The sequence below is a fragment of the Seriola aureovittata genome, chromosome 18, assembly GCF_021018895.1.
Source record: "Seriola aureovittata isolate HTS-2021-v1 ecotype China chromosome 18, ASM2101889v1, whole genome shotgun sequence".
In the NCBI taxonomy this organism is placed as follows: Eukaryota; Metazoa; Chordata; class Actinopteri; order Carangiformes; family Carangidae; genus Seriola; species Seriola aureovittata.
In genome coordinates this window covers 12,564,251-12,584,155 of record NC_079381.1, presented here as the reverse complement: position 1 = coordinate 12,584,155, position 19,905 = coordinate 12,564,251, and the positions used below count along the sequence as shown (strand labels likewise).

General features: G+C 39.8%; 2 protein-coding genes across 3 annotated transcripts; both read left to right on the top strand.

The window, feature by feature from the left end:
* The first annotated feature begins 3,718 nt into the window (after positions 1-3,718).
* On the top strand, positions 3,719-6,826 carry nfkbil1 (nuclear factor of kappa light polypeptide gene enhancer in B-cells inhibitor-like 1). The gene is made up of 4 exons (XM_056403688.1): positions 3,719-4,128; positions 4,220-4,332; positions 5,654-5,765; positions 5,853-6,826. Exons 1-4 carry the CDS (start codon positions 3,765-3,767, stop codon positions 6,440-6,442), a joined length of 1,179 nt encoding a protein of 392 aa, XP_056259663.1. The 5' UTR covers positions 3,719-3,764; the 3' UTR covers positions 6,443-6,826.
* A 982-nt stretch (positions 6,827-7,808) lies between these two features.
* Positions 7,809-19,071, top strand: atp6v0a2a (ATPase H+ transporting V0 subunit a2a). 2 transcript variants are annotated; one of them, XM_056404306.1, is made up of 20 exons: positions 7,809-8,498; positions 9,099-9,177; positions 9,379-9,476; positions 11,032-11,169; positions 11,552-11,628; positions 11,720-11,846; positions 12,164-12,246; positions 12,339-12,432; positions 12,533-12,745; positions 13,061-13,211; positions 13,323-13,462; positions 13,550-13,707; positions 13,834-13,924; positions 14,016-14,134; positions 15,697-15,907; positions 16,003-16,122; positions 16,226-16,342; positions 17,069-17,186; positions 17,306-17,477; positions 18,028-19,071. In XM_056404306.1, the coding sequence occupies exons 1-20, from the start codon at positions 8,388-8,390 to the stop codon at positions 18,128-18,130; spliced, it is 2,520 nt and encodes an 839-aa protein (XP_056260281.1). In that variant the 5' UTR covers positions 7,809-8,387; the 3' UTR covers positions 18,131-19,071. The 2 variants fall into 2 exon arrangements, with proteins under 2 accessions (XP_056260281.1, XP_056260280.1); XM_056404305.1 differs by having other exon boundaries at positions 7,810-8,498; positions 11,531-11,628.
* Positions 19,072-19,905: the final 834 nt, after the last annotated feature.

Here is a 19,905-nt window from a genome sequence, read left to right as displayed (position 1 = left end):
GGGGTTCTGCTTTGGGGCTGAGTGGCAGCTAGTGGGACAGGAAACATTGCACAGATAAGAGAAGAACAGATTCCACTACATATCATCATATTCTAGTTACAAATGTCCTGCAGTCAGTCAAGAAAGTGAAACTGAAAAGAGCCCGGCTTTTACAACAGGACAATGATTCAAAGCAGTCCACAAAATCGCTCAAAATCCACCATGAACTACTTCTAGACGTACACGCTGAAGCTTTTGGAACAGTCCGCTGACTTGAGCATCATTGAAAATCTGTGGGCAGATCTTAAACATGCTGTATATCTATCATGACATAAAAAGTAACCGTGCATTGACATTTGGCTCATTTTAATGTCTGGTTGCTGCAGGGGTTGTATTTACATCTTTCCACTTCAACCTTCAACAAAATGTGGAATTTGCCCGGGGGGGGTTCCCATATCTTTGCACACAACTGTATATAGTAATATAATACTCACAGGAGCCTTTTATACATGAGTATTAAAGCTGTGCAAACTGTTTTCACTGTTAGCAAAGCTTAAATGCACATACAAAGCAATACAACTGGGGTAAGTTATTAAATGTGTTTTGTTGTGTGTTTTGTTTTTTATTTCCTGAACTGATCCTTTAAACAAACCTAAACCTAAAAACCTCTCTGGATTGAATAATATCAAAAAATTCAACACTGAACGATACAAACTGTGAAAAAGGTTCAACCCTAACTCCTCACCAGACTGGAAGGTGTTTGTTTGCCAGGTAATGTACATGTAAATCAATAGAAACTAAAGGCAAATGTAAGAAGCCAGAGTTTCTATAGAGGTGCCCACCTTACATTGTCATATGAATGGGTGACAAATAGGCTGTGTCTCTGGGTTATTTTAAATCAGGCTTCCAGCCAGGCCTACTGCTTGTTAGAGGCACAAATCCAGCTATCATAAATCAGAACCCAATAAACCAGGTCAAGCAGAAAATAGACAGAGGAAGTGTGCACACATTTCTCCTCTGTCCTAACAATGGAGGCTGACCAGCACAGCCAGAAGACCGGACCTTGAGCCTGGTCTGACCATAACGCGGTAGGATGAGATGCTGATCTCTGGAGGGTCTTGGACAACCCTTGGCTTCCTGCCGCCTGGGCCTGCAGTGCTCCTCCCTGCCCCATCCCAGGAGGATTACAGACCTCACGGACAGGATAGGAGTCAGCAGGCCATGCAGGAAAGGAGGGGGGTGGGGGGCAAGGTAGAGGTTCCTGATCGGGGATATCCTGTCTTTAAGAAGCATCTCTCTGTCTTTAGGGCCCTCTGCAAGAGATGCTTTCTCCACCTGAGGTCTTGGAGGACAAGGGTACCCACTTCTTCTGCATTGGGGATGTGAGGAAACACCCAAACGGTGTGTTATCGTCCCCGAGAATGTGTGACAAAAAAAAAAAACATCTTCAAATAAGACAATAAAGGTCTTAAACATGTAGTAAGTGGCAGACATGTGACTCAAACACCTGAGGTGATAGATCAGATGTCTCTGTCTCTCTTTCCCTCCCTCACCCTCTGTTCTCACTCTTTCTCTATCACTCCTGAGATGGCCGAAATTTCAAAGGCGTTCACAGAAGACAGCCATCGTTAGTGGAGACACGTCGTTTCCGACAGCAAAAAAGAGCGGAAGTGGCCAAGCTTTGGGTGACTCCGGATCTCGGTATTTGTGAGGCTCGGAGTTGATCATCCTCTTCACAGTGCACAAAGCTCCCCTTCATTCCCTCCTCTATCCTCTCTGTTGTGCATCCTTCCCTCTCTCAGGCCTAAATGGATGCACTGTCATCTGCAGCAGGACCGAGCCAGTTCAGACGCTCAGCTGCACTGATGCAGGCATCACAGGTAAAGAGCGCATGTGCTAACAAGAAATGACTGTATGTAAGAACTTCACCTAGAGAAGCTGTGTGGTACAGTTTTCACTGACCTAGTAACCGGGATGCAGATAAGGTCCAAATTGTATCTCGCTGTATCCTGTACCAACTGTCCTCTGTTTTTGCAGCCACATATTGAAGGACTCTGTCACAACAAGCAGCTGCCACACACAGATTGTGTGTGTGTGTGGTAAACTGTGAGCAACTGTTCAAATCAAGACTGGAATTTTAAGTATTGTTTGCACTTAGGTTCTTCAAGAATCTGCATATGAGATGAAATAACTTTACTCTGATTCTGGACTGATCATTTTATATTGTTCAGCCCCTGCATGCTTTGTTATAAGCCAATTCATTTAATCATGTATGTATCATGTTGATGTGTTTGTGGCCCACATGAAAATGGTAACCTTAATTTCCTAAAGATCCCCTCCAAACATGTTTTAAGTCATATAAATGTGGTTTAAATAATAAATTGTATCTTTTTATATCACTGAAGTTGCAGGTTTCCACATCAGACTTGTGTCAGTTGCAAAATTGGACCATGATTAGACCCAAAATTCTTTTGCTGTCACCAAATCATACTCTTATGTCTACATCCTAAACTCAGGTTTAAGGCGAGCTCTGAGAAATGTTTCCTCTTCAGCAGATGAATGTGAAAAAAACGTTCTAATGCAAACCCTGGGCATACATCATCCTCAAACATCCAAGCACAGTAATAGTAAGCTTTGTGGAGGGAAATGTTCAATTCTGCAGCAAGTTTCAGGATCACTAAAAGTCAATCTGTGCATCTGCAATCATTTTTTTCAAAGTCACAACTGACTCGGGGTTTTAAGCATGCAGGTTTCATCAAAAAATCTAAATTTCTCATTTTCAATTGTGGAAGCTGAAAAAAAAAGTTACAAAATAGAAATAGAAGTCAGTGTAGGGAATTGTATAAATGCACTTGTTTCAAAATAGAAAATGGTTGACAATGGGGTATAGGTTTAATCAAAGTCAAATACATTGTCATAACACATAAAGTTCATAGAGAAACATTATGAATGAGAAAAAAAGAAAGTTATATTGGAAGAATTGGAAGTACAAAGATGACTTCTAATGACATCTGCCTAACCAGTGGCATGCTGAAAGGAGGCCGAGGCACAGAAACCCACAGAGAGCAGGAATGGCTTATAAATACTGAGCAATTAGCCATGTAGAAGGTGACAACACAGTCCTTCAAGTATGAAAAACATCACTGTAATGCCAAACTCTTGTAAGTCAGAGTGGTTTGTTTTCCTATCATTAAAAGAAGAATGGAGTTCCAGTTACATTTTATAGCAACCTGTTCAACAACAATGTGCTCTGAGTCAGTTACAGTGTCATGGAACACAGGTTTACTTTATCAATTAATGTCAGATTTATAAACAGGTCAATACTGACACCTAGTGATAATACCGTAAACACCCTGTCCCCGGTACATTTGTGTCCCAGCCGTTGCTAGCTTCCTTGTTCGATTTTTTTTTTTTTAAATATATTTTGTTTAATTTTAAAAGTGCAAAAAGACATTTTCAAGCAGATGTAAAAGTTGTTTAAGCTGCCACAGGCTGAGTCATAATAAATCATTAAGAAGTTCATAAACAAATGTTATGAAATAGAACTTCAAAATAAATATATGAGATATAAAATAACTTTGAGTAAATTTGAGACAGATGACCTCCGTGGATGGTCTTATAATACATCAATGATGACCTCTTGCTGTAAGGTGGCCTGTTGAATACTGACACCTAGTGACAGTAGCGGAACCATTCTGTCCCCGGAACTTTGGTGTTCGCGCCGTGCTAGCATCGGACTTATTAGAAGACGGTCCGAATTAGCTTATGCCAGAGCATTCTTGCTAATGCAAAGCTCGAAGGCCTTTCAAAGCTATTATAACCAGACAATAAACATAATTATAAAAAATAAACCGCCTGCTCAGTCTGTACTAAGCATGGTGTCTAACAAACAGAAGCGGGTGTGGAGGTACGTGGAGGACGGCAGTTTGTTGAAGCTGAAGTCGTACCTGAGGAAGCACCGGGACCTGGATGTGAACTTCTCCCAGGGCAAGAGGCAGAGGAGCCCGCTGCACCTGGCCTGCTGCCTGGGAGACGACGCCGTCCTGCGGCTGCTGCTGAAGCACGGAGCCGATGTTCTCCAGAGGGACCATAAAGGAGACACAGCGCTACACACAGCAGTCAACAGGGCTCTCAAACACGGGAAGACAGGTGAGAAGGACCGGAAAAGAAGCTGGTGTATTATTATTGTGTGTATTGCGTGTGTAATTATTAACCGGTATATGTTTTTGTTTTCTTTCAGCGTATGATGACCTGGTTGTGCCCCTGAAGAAGAGCTGTCCAGAGGCTATGAACGCTCCTAACAGTGCTGGAGTCACACCTGAGGACCTGCTGAAGTGGATGAAACATACAGAGGTAGTTTGAAGCTGTTACAATAAACTGTAGAGCTGCTAGTACAATCAACACATCCAGAAAAATTAAGAAAAAAGTAAAAATTCCCTTCACCACTCATCAAATAGGTTTTTTTTTTTTTATCTAAGTAGAACTCCAAAACCCAAAGGCATTCAGTTTTCAGTTTACAGTGATTTAAAACAGACAGAAGCAACACATTATCACACTGAAGAGGCTGAAACAAGCAAGTGTTTTTGCTGTTTTTTCAGCAGTATTAGACAGGATAACAACTTTATAGCAGTGAGTGAGCAAAGTCGACCAACAGAAAATTGATCAGCAACTATTTTTATAATATAGTAATCTTTTCTGACAAGCAGAAATGCCAAACATCCTTAAATTTCAGTTTCTTGATTTGAATGTGTGTATTTGCTGCTTTTCGTCATCATATGTGATAGTAAACTGAATATATTTGGGTTTTCAACTGTTGCTCATGTAAAACAAGGGAATTTGAAGATGGTGTAATGGTTGTTTATTTTTCATCGTACTTTTCAACATTTCATCGACAAAACAAATCTGCTGATCATTAGATTATCACAGATTCTGATAGCGGCATGTATTTAAGCCATGAAGTAAAGAGACTATGCAGAACAGAGATGCAAATGATGCTGCATGTTAAAGGTAATGCATCACACAATTTTTGTCCTGTACTCACAAGTTCATTTTTCAACTGGTAAACATCCTGCTCAGGACATATTTATATCACAGTTTTGTACTGGCCACCCTTATGGGTCCCATTTGTCTGATTCTTGGTGGTATAACTGATCAAACCTGTAACTTTATCAAAGCAGCATTTGAGACCATATCTCAAGAAAAACACACACACACACACACACACACACACACACACACACACACACACACAAACACATAAAGACACAGTGAGTGTAACCCAGACCAAGTTATATTTGATCATTCAAGTGATTTATAATGTATTGTTCTTTTTTTTAATTCTTATTACACGTACTTTACTTTAACTGCGTACCAGTAAGTATACCACAGTATTTTAAGACAGGACTGCAACTAATGATTATTTTCATTGCAGATTAATCTGCCAATTGTTTTGTTGTTGTTGTTGTTGTTGTTGACCAATTGATGAATTATTTGGTTAATAAAATGTAAGATAATTGTGTGACATGTCCATAACTGTTTCCCAGACTCCAAGGTAATATCTTCAAATGTCTTCTTTTTTTGTCCAAAAAAATCATATCAGTTTACATATAAAACAGAAATGCAGCAAATAATTAAATGAGAAATGCTGGGAATCCTTTACTTGTGTTCTTCACAGAGTGCAGAAAACATGAGTCGTCCACCTAAAACAGACCCTGAGAAGGAGTGGCTGGAGAAGCTGTTTGGTGAATGCGAGGATGAATTCTGTGAAACTTTTGGAGTATATGATGGTAAATTCTAAACTCATTCTTTGATGCTGAACTTTAATTTGATTTTCTCCACTTGATTATGACATTGCTGCTGTATTTGTTTCACAGCTGATGATTTTCTTCCTGTTGATGACGATGATGAAGATTTTGGGGACTGGGCTGATCGTATTAGGAAAGAATATTTCGACAAAAAGCACGCAGAAGCTCAAAGACTAGCAGCATCATCTTCTGGATGGAAAAGGAAGAAGAGTAAACAAGAAAGAGAGCAGGAAGAGCAAAGCCGCAAGGAGCTGCATGAAAAGCTTCAGAGGGAACATGAAGAGTATCTGGCTCGAGCAGCACGTAAAGAGGAAGAGACTCGGCAGGGTAAGAAGCGCAGGTACGATGAGAAGTGTGAAGCTACTTTCCGTGGTGGCTCTTCGGCTGGCAGCACAAAGCTGAGCTACAGTGACATCCCCTGGCCAGCTCCAAGGGGAACAGTGCAGGAGATGGTGGATGTGATGTTGCATGGTGTGGACCGAAAAGATGTGCCAGTGTTTCGTAAAATGCTCCGAAAGCAGCAAGCGCTGTGGCATCCTGACAAATTTGCTCAGAGATGTGAAGCTCGTTTAGAGGAGAAGGACAAGCAGAGGATCCTGGATACAGTCACAGCTCTGTCACAGGAGCTCAACAGACTGGCTCAGAGTCTCAGGACTTAAAATAACATTTTATTTAAACTTAATTTTACATGCTTTTCTGGAAATGTGTGTGTCTAAAACTGTACTATACTCACATTTATGCATTAATGTACCATGGATTTCATGCATTTTCCACAGCAATTTGTCTGCTACACTTGCCATAGCTTTAATAATTTATACATATTTTTTTGTCGCTGAGGTCATAGAGAGGATAAGCCAGTGGTCATAGTGGTTTGATACCCAGCTCCTCCTGTCCACATGTCAGTGTTCATCATCATTTGCAGAATTAAGACAGCATTAGATGGTACCCAGAGAGTTGTGTAGTTTTGATCTTGGATTGAAAAAGGACTATGAACATGGTTTTGTGTAATAGCTGATTTAAAAAAAATAAATTAATTAACATCATCCAGATTTCTCTAACCCTGAGTAATTTGTGTCGAGTCATGTGGGCCTACTACCAGTATTTTTACTCTTGCGTTTAACTGCGTGTAGTCCGTCTCATCAAATGGATACTCGTTCACGTGATCTGCGGCTTTATTCAAACACGCAGTAATTATTTTTTTCAAGAGAATTTTTTGTAAAACTACCAAAATTAACAACACCAACACAATAAAACACTTGAAATAGGGGATTGCTCGTACAAAGAAAGGCAGACGGCCGGTCTGCTTTCAGTGATGGAACAGAATAAGAAGATGCGTTGGTTGCCAGGTTTCTGAGACAACCCCCTTTTTTTTTTCTCTTTTTTTTTCTGTTGCAAAAGCAGTGTTGCCACTGTGGAGCATAATTTAAAGTGAGACAACGGACGTGTATTCAACCAAATTATATACTATTGCTAACTTTGTTCCATATTTAGAAAACTGAAAGCATGTCTATTTCATTAAGTTTACCACATAATATGAAAACAAAATAGTACCAGTAACTTTATTGACAAAATTATAATACAGACTGATGGTCTAGATTTCAGTTTTCTAGATAAATATACCTTATATATCTAAAGTATTTCACTTTGGATTATAAAAAGTCATTTACGTATTAATTTAATTCATTTTTTTATTGTTGATACTGTGACTACAGTGCCTTCATCTCAGAAAGCCTTTTGTTTGAGCTGCAGAAACATTTAACGCGCTTCATTGTGTTAAACAAATTTAGACTCAAATACATCAAATAACTGGTGTTGACATAGCAAGGAGTTGGAAAGCCGGTTACGAGTCGACACAGTGCAAAGTCAGTCAAACTACATTTATGGTGAGCTATTAGCTAACTATTATTTAGTTAGTCCCTGTCTGGCTGTTTGCCGTCAAACCAAACCTGTATCTCCTATACAGCAACACCTCTCCTCTTGTGGATCAAGGAAAAAACGATTATTTCAGAGGATGCGACAATATCTGGCAACCCGGAGACGCAATCTGTGTCAATTGCCGGCCGACGTAGCTCGAATAAAGGCCGTAGCCTATTTCTGACTGTGGCTTTTTTTAACGTGTGAGGCTGCCGTTAGCCCCTTTTGTCTACATGGCGGGTTGATGATTTATCCTTTAGTCCGCCTGTTGCTCGTTTGTGTCCGGCCAGCGTCGCGTCGTCGCCGTGTTTTCGCGCTGTAATGACAGGTGTTCAAGGTAAAGAGCCCACACGATGACGCCTGGCGCTGCGATCGCTCGATGCGAAAGGTGCATTAGGGAGGTTTCTGCCTTTGTTTTCATATTGTTTATTCAATAGACATCAGGCGGCTGTGGAGAGGTAGAAAAGACGCGGCGCGACGACCAGACACAGGATGGAGGATGTTCTCCCTTCTTCTGAAAATCGTCAATATTAATGGACAGTAATTAATCCTCGCGGGGAGGTTAATTGGTTAAGAGGTTTAAAGCGACGTAGCGACTCGTTGAATATTGTGATGTCCTATTTTGGTTTGTAGTGAACGGCTCGTCGTCCAGGTTCTGTAGGCTACAGGCAGATTACAAGGCAGATAAAGATGGTGTTTCGGAGTGAGGAGATGTGCTTGGCGCAATTGTTTCTGCAGTCCGGCTCTGAATATGACTGCATTAGTGAGCTCGGAGAGCTGGGGCTGGTCGAGTTCCGAGATGTAAGTAGAGAGGCTGATGATGCACACACTCATTTCTCTAAATGTGTCAACTCCACCACCAGGTTGAACGTCTTTGTTCTTCAATATTTGTATTCTCTTATCTGACAAAGACGGAATAAATTGTTTATACCCACCTCTCATTTTCTTTCTGATTATGCTAAGATGTTTGAGTATAGATAGGCCTAATTGATCTTGTGCACTCCAGTTCTTTCTATCTATCTATCTATCTATCTATCTATCTATCTATCTATCTGTCTATCTATCTATTTCTTTATCTATCTATCTATCTATCTATCTATCTATCTATCTATCTATCTATCTATCTATCAATCTATCTATCTATCTATGTATCTGAGTTTTCATATCAATTTTCTCCACAGTACTTTAAAAATATACACTGATAATATATCATGGTTTAATGTCAGAATACTCCTTATTGCACTTGTTAAAATGTTTAACAATATCTAAACTATAATAAACAACTTTTAACAATATTACAACCGGTGTCAGATTATTTAACAATGATGGATCCTGTTGTGTATGCGTTGACTGATGCAGTAACTTGCAGCCACCTGACCTGTGATGCTCCTCTGGTTTCAGCTTAATCCAAGTGTCAGCTCATTCCAGCGACGCTTCGTCAGCGAAATCAAGAGATGTGAGGAGATGGAGAGAATTCTGGGTAAGAGAGCAGTGCACCTGGGATGGTTCACATGGGAGTAGCCTGAACATACTCCTAGACAATTAATCATCAGGGTAGCGAACGGCTTGTGGCTGATTGTGTTTTGTAAAACGGTCCCTCAGAGGTGAAGATTTCACAGCTAGGTCTGACACTTAAGTGTTAATTACCATGAAACAAACCATCAGCATTTTTTGTTGATAGGCTTCCTTCTGAGGGAGATCCAAAAGGCTCATATAGCTGTTCCAGAGGAGGATGAGAGTCCACTTGCTCCTCCCCCAAGACAAGTCCTGGAGATCATGGTAAGTTTCATTTGAACCTGATTTTACTATCAAAGTGCCAACTTTTCATAGTGTATAATTGAGTTTATTTACATACACACTAGTGTCCTGGTCTTGATCATGTTTGGATATAGCATTAATCTGGAACATAGAAAAGCCTGGCTATTTATATCACTACCGGATTCTAATATTATACATTGTATGCCACAGTGCACGCATCTTTGACTCCTGTTCACTGCCAGTTTCCTTTCATTTTCTCTTCAAGTGGTTTTATGCTTGGAAAAATCATATTATTCCCCATTGTCTAACCATTTCATACATATACACTGTTCCAGTCCTTCAAATGGAAATATTCTAGATGTCTTATGTCATTTTATGCACAATTTACCCAAATTCAGCCGGACATATTTGGTAAATTTGGTAACTTAAGAAACCTTGTGATCTCCACTTGAATTCGATATAAAGTTCTGCGGGACTGAACAAACTTTGGCTACACAGCATAAGTTGGCACCACCTGTACCGCCGGCAGAACAGTGGGATTATGAGGTTGTATGTCTGTGATTTCTGTAGCGACTGAGTCACTTCAGCAGCTGAGAGCCCAGTTTAGTTTTTGGCTGCCTGACTCTGCTGCATTTACCACTCTGCTGGATTTAGCTTCTCCATGTAATCATCAGTAATGGAAGATGAAAGAGACAATAAAATTGATCCTCTGCACTACTGACGTCAGACTTTTACTTTCGTTTCAGTGCGTAGTCAGTCATTACATCACACCTACAGCATATAGGCAGGATGCTCCCAAAACCCAATCATAATGGGGATGTTAGCATGTTAATGCACTGATTGTGCTCTCCTTAGTGATTATCTTTCTATCTATCTATCTATCTATCTATCTATCTATCTATCTATCTATCTATCTATCTATCTACACTGTTGCTCATGAAGTTGGAATAAAATATTTTTGACTTCTTTCCATGAAATGGTTGTGACAATGTGATTTATTTCATTTCACCTGGGTAATTGGGACACATAATGTAATCATTGCACCTGGTCAAAAGTGATTACTGATGCATTTAAATAGGAATAAACAGAGGATTGTGTCTGAAAACAAAATTATTCCAACTTTATGGGCAACAGTGTATATAAATATATATATATAGATATATATATGTATATATCTATATATATATGATATTATAAAGCAAGACTGTACTTTGCAAATCAAAAGTTGAATTCATAAGCCATAAATTTCATAGCTGCTCAAATCCAGTACAGTTTTGCCACCACAGTTTTACTTGGTCTGGTATGACCAGTAGCTTTGGTTGCTAATTTTAGCAAATGCAAGCAAACCAAACTAAATATTAATGTATAGTGGATATTATTGAGTCATTTGGCTGATTTTATTACTGTTTCCCACTTGTGCTAATGTTATAACACCGTAGCCTTTCAGCTAAATGGTCAGCATTTTACATTATCCCATAATTGTCAGTTGTAGCCACAGTGGCCGCTGCTAACCAGAAGTTAGATAGTTTTGCTTTTAGTTATCTTAAGTTAAGTTATCTTATCCTGCGATGTTCAGGAGCAGCTCCAGAGGCTTGAGATGGAGCTCAGCGAGGTGGCGAGGAACAAAGAGAAGCTGCGGAGGAACCTCCTGGAGCTCACCGAGTACACACACATGCTGAAGATCACGCGGACCTTCATACACAGCCGCTCCAGAGTGAGTGTATTTCTACCCGGCTGCTCATTTATCGCACGCACCAACCCCGTGTCATGTACTGCTTTTTTGTCCCCGTCCTACTCTGTTTGCATCTCACCAACTACGTCTTGTTTTCTTGTTGCTGCCGTGTCTTGTTTCCCTGGGTGACAGAGGTGGAAGTAGTGCTGACTTTAATTAATGACACGGTCACACTGCAGCTGCTACAAGCAGCACCTGATTCATCCTTCCTGCCCTCTTATAAAAAAAGAAGAAGAAACATCTCATTTCAGTGTGTGAACATTGCATCGGCTTTGAGTAGAACCATGTGAAGAGCTGTTACTGTGCGCTGTCATGAATGAAACATGTTCCTTTTTATAATTAGCATGAGGCTCTTGGTCCCCAGTATGAAGAATTCCCTACTATGGAGACAGACTCGGTGACAGGATGCACCGGTATGCAAAGACTTGGAGCCAAGCTGGGGTGAGCTGCAGGATGTCATAATGTGTACAGTTCCATTATCATTAAGAAATGACCCCTAAACTTAATCTGATTTAATCTCTCCTGGTTGTAGGTTTGTTTCAGGTCTTATCCAGCGGGTGAAGGTCGAGGCCTTTGAGCGCATGTTGTGGAGAGTGTGTAAAGGTTACACCATCCTGAGCTACGCAGAAGTGGATGAGAACCTCGCTGATCTTGACACTGTGAGTTGAATTACATACTTTGCAACGGAGATGAGAAATAACGTAGCATTCCTCCTGCCTCAAAATCAAACAGGGACTATTTGTTTTTCCAAACTGCAATTGTGATTATTGCTTGAATATTTATGAATATTCAATGTTATAGAGAAAAAGAATTGAAACCAAGTTTTCAAGGGCTAAAAGTAAGTTTTGATGCATAATTTATGCATATCAAATTGGTACTTTATCAGCAAAAAATAAGTAATTTTCATTACTCTGTGACTTGTTGTAAGGCTGTAGAAATAACTTTCTACAGCAAATTCCCGTTTGTGTTGTTTCAGGGTGAGATAAGCAAAAGTGTTGTGTTCCTCATCTCTTTTTGGGGAGACCAGATTGGACAAAAAGTTCAAAAGATCTGTGACTGGTAAGAATGCCATCATCAGATGACTTTACTTGTCAATACCTGATGTATTCTCCTTCATTATTACCATACACATCTTTCTTTGTTCTCCTCAGTTACCACTGTCATCTTTATCCGCACCCTGAGAATGACGAGGAGCGGGCAGATGTGTTGGACAGCTTAAGGACGCGCATCCAAGACCTTAACAATGTAGGACTGACATACATTAGCATTAAGGCTTTTGATCCAAACAGGAATATGTAACGTGCAAACATATTCTTAGTGAGTTTAACACTGGTGTTTCCTGCAGGTGCTGCACCGCACTGAGGACTACTTGAGGCAGGTTCTGCAGAAGGCCTCAGAGTCAGCCTACACCTGGGTTGTGCAGGTCAAAAAGATGAAAGCTATCTATCATATCCTCAACCTCTGCAGCTTCGATGTCACCAACAAGTGTCTGATTGCTGAGGTCTGGTGTCCCGTCAGTGATCTGGCAAATCTGCGGGGGGCGCTGGAAGAAGGCTCAGTGAGTGAAAAATGTATAATTACAACTAAAATTGTGATTCATTTGTGACCACCACTGTTTATCATTGTTTATAATGTTTATCTGTTGTTGGGAATGAAATAATTTCAATGCACCTGCACATGAAAATCTACTTTTTCACATTAAATCAAGAACTTCTTAACCCTTACCCTAACCCTTACAGCGCGGTTACATTACACACTGCAAAAAGTCAGAATGGAGCTCCAAACCCACGTTTTCAATGTCACAGGGATTTCAAATGCACATTTGAGCCCCGAGATCAAATCCTTCATTTTCTTATATGTTTTTTATCATCAGAGAAAAGGTGATGCCACTGTTCCGTCCTTTGTGAACCGCATCCCCAGCACTGACACTCCTCCTACCCTTCTAAGAACCAACAAGTTCACATCAGGCTTTCAGAGCATTGTGGAGGCTTATGGGGTAGGGGACTATCGCGAGGTAAGCCCAGGTAAGTACTAATATTATATCTAGTAAAGAACAGTAATGTATCTCCAGCAGTAGCGTTTGCCTTGGAGAAGATCAGAGTATGTACACTGAGTATGTTTTCTCTTATTGGCAGCTCCCTACACCATCATCACATTCCCCTTTCTGTTTGCTGTGATGTTTGGTGACCTCGGGCACGGGATGGTAATGAGTCTCTTCGCCTTGTGGATGGTGCTGACAGAAAAAAAGCAGAAGAAGAAACGCTCCAGTAATGAGGTCGGAACGAGTCTCCCTCTTATCCATAATGCAGAGTCTGATTATTGTAAATTAGTTTTGGCTGATAACTGTGTTTGTTGCTCCCAGATATGGGTCACGTTTTTCAACGGGCGTTACATCATCCTAATGATGGGGCTTTTCTCTGTCTACACCGGGCTGATTTACAATGACTGTTTCTCTAAGTCTCTCAACTTATTTGGCTCTGGCTGGAGCGTGAAGGCTATGTTCACAAATCAGCAATGGACGTGAGTTGTCAATACAAATACACACATTCAGAACCACAGGTTTTGTGTTCTGCACGTGTCGTTTTAATTGGTGCTTCAGAGTTTTCTAATTGGTTTTCTTTTTCTTTTTTTTTTGTTACATTGCAGAAACAAAACACTCCAAACAAACGCCTTGCTCACGTTAGACCCTAATGTCAGTGGTGTTTTCAGTGGACCGTACCCGTTTGGCATTGATCCTGTGAGTACATGCACTCAAGACATTACAGGCAGAATATAACTGACTCATTCTCGTTTCATTTTCACTGAGTTGCTTTCTAATATTGCATCAGATATGGAACATGGCGGTGAACCGACTCTCATTCCTCAACTCCTACAAGATGAAGATGTCAGTGGTTATTGGGGTCATCCACATGAGCTTTGGAGTGGTGCTGAGTGTCTTCAATCACTTGTGAGTGACTGCAGAGTTACTGTCCATGTCAGTAACCTTACATCACTTTTGATCGGATAAAATTGAATTTGGGAGCGCTTGATGGATAGATAGATATATATCATCGCTCTGTGCATTGTGATTGGCTGAGAGGTATTTTCATCAGGGCCAGTGTCTGCTGATACAGCACTACAACTGCCCCAACTCTGCTTTTTGCACTTATATTGCAGCAGCCTTGTTAACCTGCCAGAAAGGCTACACACACTAACCGGGATTGATGGTTTTACTGGATGAAAATCACCTCTAATGACTTTGTTAAATGCATTGGCTTTGGAATATGTGAATGTCTTCAATGAACAGTAGATGGTGTAAGTGAAAAAGCAATGGTACAATGGTGCCTTTCACAGTTAAAGAATGAGTCTGGTGATATATTATATTCTTCATATGCTCAACAAATCCAATGAAAAGAACAAAACTAACTCTAAATGGATCTTACTAAGTGTTGTGTGTCGCCAAAGCCTGATATATATGATTCCTCTGTGCCATAGAGCTCCACACACGGTTGCACTGGGTGACATGTTCCTTCATTACCATGAATATGGGCACTGTAGTTTATTTTGACTCAATCCCACATGCACCAGCCTGCTGCCAGAAATACTCACAAGTGCACCAAATCCACAGCTGAAAATAGCCTCGTGCAAAAACTCTTATTTACTCCTGCTTGAGTAACATTTGTTAAAAAAAATTTAAAAAAAACTACAGTGCCCAGCTGTTTTAGGATATTATGTAAGCTTTTCAAAAAAATCAAACTTTATTCATGATCACTTATTTAAAGATTTAGGAATCAATGGGCTTGAGGTTGAGATGCACAGATATGGCGAAATATTGCGAGATGGACTAACACATTGTTGGTTGTGGTCTTTTAATGGGCTTTGTCGACAACAACAAAAATATAGAATACTGCCACCCTCGTCCTTTAAGCTGCAGTCCAACTTGCTTTACAAGGAAGTGAGCGACTACAGCGCAGAGTACTATCTCTATCTATCTATCTATCTATCTATCCATCTATCCATCTATCTATTTATCTATCTATCTATCTATCTATCTATCTATCTATCTATCTATCTATCTATCTATCTATCTATCTATCTTCATGTCTTCTTGGCTTCATGTGTACAGCTTCCAACAAATAAATATGTATTTTGTTGGATTTAAAGTGATCTTGGTCAGTCATTAATATTTGAGGAATCTGTGGAAATCAATGAATGGGTACTTAACTATGTGGACTATATTTTTTCATTACTAAATTACAAAGTTTTTCCATGAGACTTAATAGGAAATTAAAAAGAAATTAAAGGACCTGTAAAATGAAGAAATACTTTACTTTATATCATTAGTGTCTCAAAAGCTATTTTTAATGTCACTAATGAATGTTGTATACTAGCAGTTGTGCACTAATGATCATGCTATACAGTGCAATATTGGCATTGATGCTCTATGTCTTTGTTATATTGAGGAGTCCAGTCAATATAATCACCATCTCATCACTTTCTTTATTCCTATACTTTGTTCTCTCCCTTCAGGCACTTCCGACAGAAATTTAATGTCTATTTGCTGTTTCTTCCTGAGCTGCTCTTCCTGCTCTGTCTCTTTGGCTACCTGGTCTTCATGATTGTCTACAAGTGGTTGGCATTTGGTGCACGAGACTCCAGCCAGGCTCCCAGCATCCTCATCCACTTCATCAACATGTTCGTGATGCAGGGGAAGGATATCACTCCTCTTTACCCAGGACAGGTATGTGTTGACAAGATCGTCAGAAGTAACATCTGTTTATCTGCTCTTGATCCTTGTTAATCCATGTGTTTGTGTTTGTCATCTTGATTCCACAGACTGGGCTGCAAATTTTCTTAGTTGTGATAGCTATGCTTTCAGTTCCTGTGCTGCTGTTAGGGAAACCTCTTTACCTGTATTGGCTGTATCGTGGAGGCAAAGGCCTGCGCAGACGCAGGGTGAGTCTAGTCGAAGATGTTGCGGCATCATGAGTCTGTTTCCTACCTAAGCAGCTTTTGATTCATTCGTCATTATTTATAAAACACTATTGTCACACCTCAGGGTTATGAGAGGGTGAGGCGTGTAAGTGAGGATGATAATTCCACAGCACCATCTTATGAAGATGATGAAGAGGAAGGACTTGATGAAATCACCGGCAGAGAAGTTCTTCCCAAAGAGGTCAGAGATCCACCATTATCCTGTGCTTGTATATTTCAAGCAAGTATGCAACTCTCTATTGGGATGGTGCATGTAACATTTTGAGGTGTATGGAGGACCAGGGAAATCACAATAATAATACAAAATAAAAATAAACAAACAAACAAAAATAATACAGCATTTTTCTTTAATTTCATATTTTAAAAGGCATTAAAATAGGAATTGTAAAAATAATTTATGAATGAACTATCAATCCATTAATAAATACTTAAGATTTAAAAATGTATTTACAAAAACACTCATTAAATACACCATTTATAAATAAATGTATTAATTCATGAATTAATAAAAGAATTAGAAAAAATTGGAAAAATAGAATTTGTATTTGAAAATTTGAAAAGGCATTTTAAAAATGATAATACATACCTGGATTCCCTCTTCCATTCCTTTTTTCCAGCTGCTTTTCCTTTTCCTATTAGCTAATGGTTTTTCTTAGTCGTTTAGCTTCTCCTTTTAGCCTTTCTGTGACCCTCTGGGCCTGGTCCTCCATACATGAGTCCTATTTGCACAGCTAATGGTAAGATGTGCTGTGGTTGTTGGTTAGCGGTCACAGAAGAGAAAATTAGAGCAACAACAATAGTAGGAGGCAAAAGAAAAGAAACAGAAAATAATCAGTTGTGAAATTCCAATCACCAATCAGGATTAATTAAGTGATGTTTCTTACATCTTACTTTGATTGTTTTACAGTTTGACTTTGCAGATGTGCTCCTGCACCAGGCCATTCACACCATAGAGTACTGCCTGGGCTGCATTTCCAACACCGCGTCCTACCTGCGTCTCTGGGCTCTCAGCTTGGCTCATGCCCGTAAGTACAGTCACAAAAAGTAGCTTCTACGGACTTTTACTTTACCTTTCACATGAATTCATTTTTGTCTGTCTTTGTAAGCTGTGTGTCTTCATGGGCTCTGTTCTTATTGGTTGCAGAGCTGTCAGAGGTGTTGTGGTCCATGGTGATGCGCCTGGGTCTGAGGATCACCACAAGAGTTGGGATAGTGTTTTTGGTCCCTGTGTTCGGCCTCTTTGCCGTGCTCACCGTGTCCATCCTACTGGTCATGGAAGGCTTATCAGCGTTCCTCCATGCTCTCCGCCTCCACTGGTGAGTCTCAGTGGTACCAACTAACCTGGCTGTTCACTATCATTTTTCAGTTCAGCAATATAAAATAAAAAACTTGGGGCGCCCTGTTGGCTCACCTGGTAGAGCGCATACCATGACGGCTCAGTCCTAACCGAGTCTGATCCGCTGTCCTTTGCTGCATGTCATCCTCCCTCTCTCTCTCTCCCTGACTTTTCTGTCTCTCTCTCACTGTCGCTGTCAGAATAAATGAAAAAAAAGGCCTTCAAAAATAACTAAGTAAAAATAAAATAAAATAAAGTGATATGAGACAAGACATTGTCTTGGGACTGTAAGGCAGCATTGAAGTTAAATGATTCAATTTTGACTTATAAAGGGGAATTAAATAGAAAATATATAAAGTACCAAATATGAGCATAAATGATTCTTTATTGTAACACTACAGTATTAAGATTCACACTTTTTTTCAATATCACTCCTCTGCTTTATTGAGTTTCATATTTCCATTCATCCTCTTCATCATTTATTGTGCCTTCATTAAAGTGCTCTTGCTTGCTTCTACACTTGATTTCAGGGTGGAGTTTCAGAACAAATTCTACCATGGGGCCGGTGTCAAGTTCGTGCCCTTTGACTTCTCCCTTCTGCCCTCTGTTTTTGAGCAAGATGGCTTGCTTTAAAAAAAAAAATAAAAGGACTCTGAAGGGCTGGATATGAGTGGAAGCAGACTTTATAAATGGGAAGGATGCTGGAAGCTGAAACAATTCACACTGTGATAACAAACCTTCAAGACAGTGGATTGAAACTCACTCTTGTAGCAACGTTTTTCACCATGACGATTTTTAAAATGTTATCGGCTGTGCTGACTGCCTTACTACTGTACCCAGCAAACCTCTGGATATGCAGAGGTTCAAAATTCTTGTTCCGTTATTTGATTTTGTGGGTGAGACATCGCTCAACACTCGTCACACCAGTTGGGTGAATTTAAATATTTAATTTGCATTGTGCTGTGTAAACTGGTTTTGTATTATTTGCAACATGGTATTTAAAATGAACAGTTATACAGTGCAATGTAAAGTTTAAGTATGTAACAACAACAATATACTGAAGACCATACGAAGCATCCTGATGTAGTGCCATAGAGATCTGTTTCTGATGATGATATGAGGATGTCTTTGGGTTTTATAAAACTGATCCTCCGTGTGATGAAGGAAAAGCTGTGGGCATCAAAATCTAAAAAACATTACTCCCCTGTTTGTGAGGCATATTGTCACAAAGCACTTTGCAGAAATGATTGTACAATTTAAAGTTTTCACTACTGACTGTGATGATGCCAAATGAAAATAATCAACTGTTAGCTGTTTGCTTCTTTACTTATTAATGCATTTATTTAAACGTAACCTCCCCTGTAACCAATAGAAAAATATCAAATACTCCAGAAAAAGTCAAGAAGCCTTAGGTCTTTCTTTGATGATATTGCTTATTGCATTTGTTAATGATAATTAATCATGGTATTTATTTAAATTATTGTCTGTACAAGAGTCCAATATTTTACCATTTTTATGTGTTGAATAAAGGTTTTGAGAAATGCAAGCAAATAAAGCATTCATGTTCAATGCCATTTTATTAGCTCTTTCATTCATTTATTTTAGTAGTAAGCTGTTAAATGATAACAAGAAATTACCTTAATAATCATTGACCAGGGCTGCACGGTGGTGCAGTGTTTAGCGCTGTCGCCTCACAGCAAGAAGGTTCTGGGTTCGAGTCCCGGCTCGGCCATGGGATCTCTCTGTGTGGAGTTTGCATTTTCTCCCCGTGCAAGTGTGGGTTCTCTCCGGGTACTCCGGCTTCCTCCCACAGTCCAAAGACATGCAAAATGGGGACTAGGCTAATTGGATACTCTAAATTGACCATAGGTGTGGCTGTGAGTGTGAACGGTTGTCTGTCTCTATGTGTTTGCCCTGCGATGGACTGGCGACCTGTCCAGGGCGTACCCCGCCTCTAGCCCGAAAAGATGCTGGGATAGGCTCCAGCCCCCCTGCGACCCTACTAGAGGATAAGCGGTAGAAAATGGATGGATGGATGGATGATTGACCAATCACTCTTAACTTACATTCCATTATTTGTTAAAGATAAATAGTCTCTTTTCATGGAGAGATCAGGTTTTGGCAGCACTAATTTGCACTGACATGGCTAGATTGTATTCTTGTTTGGGTGCCTCTTAATGAGAAAATGGAAACTTTAACCTTATAAGATAAAAAAGTGACATATATTATTGTGTGTCACATATGTAACTGTCTTGTATATTAGCCTGCTGGTAATTTAATTAACGAAATGGTAGGCCTATTAATAATCACATTATAGTGATAGGAAATATTTTGATCTAACAGCAAGCACATGCACACTGAATTACATGTGAAGCTGTTAGAGTAAGTCAAGCAAAATCAAATTTGCA

Coding starts and splice junctions, on each gene's coding strand:
- nfkbil1 (XM_056403688.1), top strand. CDS start 3,765: ATGCAAAGCTCGAAGGCCTTTCAAAGCTATTATAACCAGACAATAAAC. Junction 4,333..5,653: donor AGTGGATGAAACATACAGAG/GTAGTTTGAAGC, acceptor TGTTCTTCACAG/AGTGCAGAAAACATGAGTCG. Junction 5,766..5,852: donor AACTTTTGGAGTATATGATG/GTAAATTCTAAA, acceptor TTTGTTTCACAG/CTGATGATTTTCTTCCTGTT.
- atp6v0a2a (XM_056404305.1), top strand. CDS start 8,388: ATGGTGTTTCGGAGTGAGGAGATGTGCTTGGCGCAATTGTTTCTGCAG. Junction 11,629..11,719: donor AGACTTGGAGCCAAGCTGGG/GTGAGCTGCAGG, acceptor TCCTGGTTGTAG/GTTTGTTTCAGGTCTTATCC. Junction 15,908..16,002: donor CTCCTCTTTACCCAGGACAG/GTATGTGTTGAC, acceptor TTGATTCCACAG/ACTGGGCTGCAAATTTTCTT.